A 7,225-nucleotide genomic window follows, 5' to 3' on the forward strand; every position below is an offset into this window, starting at 1 on the left:
GCCCAGAGAAATTGTGGCTGTTCCTCCCTGGAAGTGTTGAAGGCCAGGTTGGATGAGGCTTTGAGCAATCTGGTCTAGTGGAAGGCGTCCCTGCTGCTTGCAGGGGGGTTGGACCTGGATGAGCTTGAAGGCCCCTCCCAACCCAAACCAGTCTGGGATTCTATGTCTGCGGGCCAGCGGCTCCAAAAGCTTTATTATTGCTTGGTGGTTTCTGACAACGTCTACGTGACTCCAGTGACTTAACAACCACCTCAGGGAATGCACGTGTTAGTTCAGGACACCCCGGATTTTCTGCCAGGGTGGTGAGAAGGCACTGCTCAATCTGCCAAAGCTCCCCTGGCAGCTGCTGTTGCAGGACCACGCACCCAGGGGTGATGCAGAAGGTTCGCTGGTAGAAACCAAGGGGGAACTGCAGCCCTGGGCCACCTGGGCCAGACCCATCGGTGGCTTTTTTTTTTTTAGGCAAGGTGGAAACCAGATTCTGGGGAGTTGAGTCCAGGTCCTACCCCTGGGCAGGCCAGAGGAGATGGTCCCGCTGTCTTCTCCCCAACGTTGGGTTGTCTGAGCCTCCTGGCACGTCGTGGCTGCAGCACTTCCCTGAAGAAAAAGGCAACATCTTCACCTTATAGACAGTCACCTATGGGCTCTGTGCTGGTCCCTGCTTGTCTCCATCCAGAGATGGCCGTAGTGACTGTGTCCGCTCAGAGGGACATGCTGGGGTCCCACAGGTCCCCCCTTTGGGCTCTGCCATCCTGCTGGGCTAGTTGGTGGGCTCTGTGGCCATGGTGTCCACATCTGGAGATGGTGGCATGCCGCTGTTCCCACCATTGCTGACGTTTTCCTCGCTGTTGTCCCTGGGGGGGTCACTGCTTTTATCTTCCACTTTCTGCTTGAGTTTGAGGGAGGAACCTCTCCTGGAGAGGAGGGGTTGGTAGCCAGTGAAGCCTCCTCCACTCACATTTGTTCGCTTCTCTGGGGACAGATGGAAAAGAGAGGATTGTTTACCTGGGAACAGCCATAAGGAAAAGGGTGTGGGGTCTCTGGGGTATCTTCTCTGAAAGATGGGGGTCCTGGATGTCCCCAAAGAGGGGAAGATGGGTGAGAGACTGGGCTTGTTCCCCAGTGTGGCTGCGCTCAGGAGGGACAGGGGAAGGTGTGGTGGCTGCTCTCCTACCTCCCGGCCCGATGGGGTGCATCAGTCGGTTCATCTGGACGTTCCAGTGCTTGACGTTGGTGCTGGCCTGTCGCAGCTTCCGCTGGGCCGCCTGCGAGGGGACAGAGGAGAGGGGTGAGCCGGCCGCCCCACAGCCCCCGGCCCAGGACCACGGGCAGGAGTTGCCCTTCCTGAGTAAACCTGGGTGGGAGGCTTCCCTCTGAGATGGAGACCCAGCTCACCCTCCTCTAGATCTTCTGCTCCTCTTCCAATCCTCCCCCCTCCACACACCCCCGCTGTTGTCATTGCTGCTCTCTCTGTCCCTCTGGGGCAGGACATGCTTGTCCCACCTCGGCCACCAAATCACCCCATGTCCACAGCTCAGAAAACCCCTGAGGCAATGCCAGCTTTGCCCTCAAAGCTGCTGGGTCCTTCCCACTATGGAGGTCTAGATCTTCTGCTCCTCTTCCAATCCTCCCCCCTCCACACACCCCCGCTGTTGTCATTGCTGCTCTCTCTGTCCCTCTGGGGCAGGACATGCTTGTCCCACCTCGGCCACCAAATCACCCCATGTCCACAGCTCAGAAAACCCCTGAGGCAATGCCAGCTTTGCCCTCAAAGCTGCTGGGTCCTTCCCACTATGGAGGTGACTCAGAGAGGGCTGGGAAGTCCCCTGGGGCTCCCAGTGCGAAGGGATGTGGCACCCACACGGTGCTCACCATGACGTCTTGGTCCACCCGCTGCCTGTTCACTCTCACTTCTTCCAGCTGCTTCTGCGCCTCCTCCAGACACTTGTTCTTGTTCTCCATCTCCTGCTTGAGAACTTGCTTCTCCCGCTGTGTTTGCATGATATATTCCTCTTGCTCCTCCTTCAGCTTCATCAGCTGCTTCAGCTTCTCCTCTTCCTCAGCCAGTAGCCTGTCAAGGAAGAGCAAGATGTGAGGATGTCCCTCTGTCACTTCATCCACCAGCTTCCTCCATCCCTGCTGGCAGACTGGGAAGTCACCAGCACACCCCAGTACCCCAAGGAGCACTGGTGTCCCCACGTGCAGCTGCTGTCCTGGGAGTCTGGCTGGTTGAGGAGGAGCAGGGATGCCCTGGTCCTACCTGGCCTGCGCGTATCTCACGGACTCCTCATCCTGCCGCGCTTTCACCTCCTGCTGCAGGGCTTCCTGGAGATGTTCCTGCATCTCCTCCAGCTCCAGGATGCGCTTGCGCTGACGTTCTGCCTCTGCCTCCTTCAGAACCATCTCTGCCTGCATGGAGGCACGAGCCTGCGGCCGGGAGAAGAGCCATCAGCACAGGAGACTGGCAGAGCTACCATCACCATCATCCTCAGGACCCCTGTACCCCCACATCCCTGCATGGATGGGACCAGACATCTCCCACCCCAGGGAGAGCCCATGGAGGAGCTCCACAGCAAGGCCATTTCCCTGCTCAGGAGACACACTGTGTTGTCTCAGGTCAGAAATGGGCTCACTGGCCATCTGGGCACTAGCACTCACCTCCCACCTGCCCCCCCCCAGCTTCATACACCCCAGGGGCAGGTTGTCCTCATCTCCTGCTCCTCAGATGTCTCACATATGGTGGTGTTGACCCCTCCATCCCTCATCCCCAGGTCACACATAGCCCAGAGGTGATGGGTGGCAGCAGCGTTGCTGCAACAGCAGGATGTGACCCTAAAAGCTCCTCCAAACCCCTCTGGGCTGCCATGGGTGAGGGAAGGGGAAGGAAGCACCCACCCCAGGAGTGACACAGCCCTGTGGCAGGACACACCATGAGGATGCACGTACCTGCTCTGCTTCCCGCAGCTGGATCTCCAGAGTCCTCTGCATCTCCTCGTGCTGCTGCCTCCGCCGCTGCTCCTCCTCTTGCAGGAGGATCTCTGCCTGCCTCTGGGCCTCCTTGAGCAGCTCCAGCTCCTGCAGCTTCCTCTCCTTCTCCTCCTGGAGCTGCTTGAGCCGCTGTGTCTCCTCCTCCTTGGCCGCCTTGCGCTGCTCCCGTTGCTCCCGCTGCTCCCGTCGCTTCTGTTTCAGATCTTTGTGGAGGGACTTCTTGCCCTCTGCCTGCAGCCTGATGGCCGTCTGGATGGCTAGAGAGGGAAGGGATGGTCAGTGGGGACATGGAGGGAGGACAGGGGGAAGCTGGGGAAGGGGTGGGCATGGACCTAACGTCCACTCCTGGCGCTGCCGGGTGTCGGAGGCACTCATCTCGTAGGTGCGGGAGGAGGTCTTCACACAGAACATGCACCTCTTCCCATCCCGGTCGGGCAGAACCTGCAGGGAGAGGACACAGGGTGGTGTTACCCCCCATATCCCACCTTATCCCAACTTTCTTCAGCCATAGGACTGGTTCTCCCCTGTTCATGGATGTGTTTCCCTTCCTGGGGTCTGAAGGGTGAAGAGTCTGGAGCGCAAGTGTGATGAGTTCATGGCTGAGGGAACTGGGGTTGTTGAGCCTGGAGAAAAGGAGGCTGAGGGGAGACCTTCTGGCTCTGTCCAAGTCCCTTGGAGGAGGGTGGAGAGAGGTGGGGGTGGGTCTGTTCAACCAAGGCCCAAGGGACAGGCCAAGAGGAAATGGGCTCCAGTTGTGCCCAGGGCAGTTGAGATGGGATGTGAGGAAGAATTTCTTTGCTGAAAGGGTTCTGAGGCATTGGAAGGGGTTGCCCAGGGCAGTGGTGGAGTCCCCATCCTTGGAGGTGTTCAAAAAAACCTGTAGATATGGCACTTCAGGACATGGTGGTGTTGGGTTGACAGTTGGACTTGATGATCTTAGAGGTCTTTTCCAACCTTAATTATTCTCTAATTCTATAAGGGCATCTCCTGGCTCTCCTGTCCCTGAGCTGACCATGGCCCAGGCCGTACCTCCACGCAGCAGTGCTTGTCCAATGCGATGCTCCCCTTCTTCTCCTTCCGTTCTTCACTCATGTAGTAAGACAGGACACTGGGCTTCAGCGTGAACCACCGCTCTGACCAGTTCCTCCTCAGCTGGCCCTTCTTCCAGAGGTAGCCCTGCACCCAAGAGACACAGGGATCACAAATGGGGTGGAGGGCAGGATGGAGTTTGTGCCCCAGGATATGTGGGCTCCTTACCTGTTTGAGCACATCCTCAATGACCTCCTGGTACACCTCCTCCACAGCCATGCTGACAGCCTCCTGCTCGATGCCTCGAAGGAACCTCCCTGAGTTCACCATGTCCAAGAACTGCCAGACTGTCACTCCCCCCTGCCCCTGCGGCTCCTGGGAGAAGTAGTCGTCCAGCTCACAAGAGTTCAGCTCCACGTTCATGGCCGTGCAGATCTTCTTCAGCAGGTACTCCACCTGTGGGGACAGGGAGCTCAGCAATGGAGAGAGGTTGAGAGCCATCTCCACCCCACCAACCCATTCTGGAGAGCCCAAGACCACATCTGTTTCCAGCCTGGAGACACTGGACCATTATCCCAGAGGTACAACCCCTTGTGATGGTTGATGGTCATGGCCAAAGTGTTCCAGGCAGCAGGCAGGCTCAGGAGGTTGATGTTGGGTTAGAGTTTGACCACTCCTGGGAGGTTTTTCCTTCTAACCACAAGGCTGAGAGATATTTTTTGGCTTATTTGTTTGCAGAGTGAGAAAGTTCTACAGAAGTCAAGTGCTTGAGGGAGAACAGACCAATGCTGCTGTCCCCCAAGCCCAGCCTGCAAGGCAGGTGTCTCAGACCATAGTACCACTCTGGTTTCCAGCTGATGCCATAAAACCACTGGGGAGGAGCAGGGGACGAGGTGCCCATGGAGGAGACGAGGATTGTTTTGAAACTGTAAAGAAATTGCATTAAAAAAAAAAGAGCTGAAATGGTTGATGTGATGTTGGGAAGATTTATTTCAGCTCAAGTTTTGCTGCCAGCTCTCCTCTACCCACCATCTAGAGACCAAGGAATGGTGGGTGACTCTGCAGAGAGTGAAACACAGGAGAGTCCTCACACCCAGATGGATTTTTTCACACTAGGAGAAGGGCAAAAATTTAATGTAGTTTCTCTTCTCTTTCTCTTTCTCTTCTCTTCTCTTCTCTTCTCTTCTCTTCTCTTCTCTTCTCTTCTCTTCTCTTCTCTTCTCTTCTCTTCTCTTCTCTTCTCTTCTCTTCTCTTCTCTTCTCTTCTCTTCTCTTCTCTCCTCTCCTCTCCTCTCCTCTCCTCTCCTCTCCTCTCCTCTAAGCTCAGCCCCGTGAGCAGAAAGATGATTCAGTTTGTCACGGTCTGGGGAACAGGAAGCTCCTCTCCTGGGGAGCAGGAAGTGTGGTTGTTCTCCTCCATCTGCGCAGAGCTGCACTTCTTGGCCTTTTTTGCCCTTTTTGTTGTTGTTTTTTTTTTTTCAGCTTTTCTGCTGATCTCAGGAGGTTGATGGTGTAGAAGCTGATGGCAGCTGCTTGCCCAGCCAAGCTCCTCCTGGTGAGGCTGCTTTTGGCTTCTGAGCTTGTGTCTCCTCCCCAGGTCTACACACCTTCTCCTGGGGGTTTGGTCTGACCCCTGGAGAAGGGAGAACTTCCTCCTCCAAATGCTGGGTGGAATTTGGAGATTACTGCCAGCAGCTTTGCAGGGCAGTCAGGGCAACCTTGCTCTTAACTCTCCAGGTGCTGGGTAGGGGGTGAGTGTCTGGTGGCAGTGGACATGGAGAGGGACAACTGGGTCTGCTCTGCCACTGCCTTTGTGGTGGCATGAGCTGAGAGCAGCACAAGGGACACAGCCCCATCCAGCCTGACAGCGATTTCACGGGGAGCAACCTCCCGTTGCATCAGATTTTAAGGGTTTCTTGTCATCTTCTCATTCTCCCCCATGAAAATCAGGAGTCCTCCAACACCGTGCTCAACTCAACCCTTGGGTGAAATGGAGGGGCTTTAGGTGCAAAGGACCTGCTCCAGGAGGAGCTGATCTGCAGATGCTCCTTGGTTGGAGCTCTGAGAAGTGGCACATTCATTTCACAGCAGACAAAAGAGCTCGTTGGCGTAGGCTTGGACCATGGAAGAGCATCATGGACCAGCCCACACCTCATCCTCCAAGACATCTCTACTTGAGAGGCTTCAGCATTTCAGAGGGATCCTCCCAGATGTTCCCAGGTCACCCCCCTCTCCCTGGGCAGCGGCAGGGGCCATGGGAATAGCAGGGGGTGCTCAGGGCAGACAGCCCCCTCCTCCCACCCCCAGCCTCTTCTCTCTCACACCCTGGAGCACCACGTCTTGCAGGATGTGGTGGGACATGCCAGGAAGCGATAGTGGGATGTGTCAGCCCCAGACGGGGCTCTGCCAGCACACAGAGCCCTGGGAGGATAAGGATGGAGAGGGGAAAGACAGGTCCTACCTCATCTGGCACCATGACGAGAGGGTATTTGTCTTCAGACAGAAAGTTGAAGAGACACCAGAGCTTGAAGGCATCTTGGTGGGATACAACACTATTCCCGTTCCGGTCGGGCTTGTAATTCTTCTTGGCTGTCAGGGTCCAGCAGAGCTCGTCAAAGTTTTCTTTGACAAAAGCACCTTCCTCCACCTGTGGGCAGGAGTCAGGGGGGTGAGCGTGGTGCTGCAGGACTATGGAGGGAGCTTCTGGGGGAGGGAAACGTTGGAGGGAAGGAACCCTCACACCTGAAATCTCCTGTCCCTGCCACTGAGAAGCACAGGGTGATTGGTAGGTGGGACCCACAACCAGAGTGTAGGTGGGACTCACAACCAGAGTGTAGGTGGGACCCACAACTAGAGTGTAGGTGGGACTCACAACTACAGTGTAGGTGGGCACTGACCCACGATGCCAGAGGACACGTCCCCAGCACAGGTCCCCTTACTCATGCAAGCAACACATCCCAGCTGGTAGAGAAGATGCTGTGGGACCATTGCAGCACCCAGGCACCATGACACAGCCATGGTGGCTCAGCCATGTCCTGCCAGGCTTTGGAGCACCAGCAGGAACCTCGTGGTGAAGCACATGCAGCATTATGTGGTGCTCTCCCAACCACCCCTCCCCAGTGTCTCCACGGCTTTGGGTCGCTCTCATTGTCCCTGTTTGACCATAAAGAGGAACTGGAGCTCAGCGAAGGGAAGTGACGCCCATGGG

At 56.4% G+C, this 7,225-nt stretch overlaps 1 protein-coding gene across 1 annotated transcript; it reads right to left on the bottom strand.

Annotated features, from left to right (window-relative positions):
* Nucleotides 1-635: 635 nt before the first annotated feature.
* Nucleotides 636-6,720, bottom strand: DEF6 (DEF6 guanine nucleotide exchange factor; the record flags this gene model as incomplete). Its single annotated transcript, XM_010163888.2, has 9 exons — nt 636-972; nt 1,175-1,265; nt 1,873-2,071; nt 2,261-2,427; nt 2,947-3,245; nt 3,321-3,429; nt 4,018-4,164; nt 4,246-4,473; nt 6,479-6,720. Coding segments are annotated over 9 exons (1,694 nt in total), but the record flags the coding sequence as incomplete, so codon positions are not given.
* Between the last annotated feature and the right edge of the window lie 505 nt (nt 6,721-7,225).

This window comes from Antrostomus carolinensis, unplaced genomic scaffold (genome assembly GCF_000700745.2).
Source record: "Antrostomus carolinensis isolate BGI_N321 unplaced genomic scaffold, ASM70074v2 scaffold37932, whole genome shotgun sequence".
Lineage (NCBI taxonomy): Eukaryota > Metazoa > Chordata > Aves > Caprimulgiformes > Caprimulgidae > Antrostomus > Antrostomus carolinensis.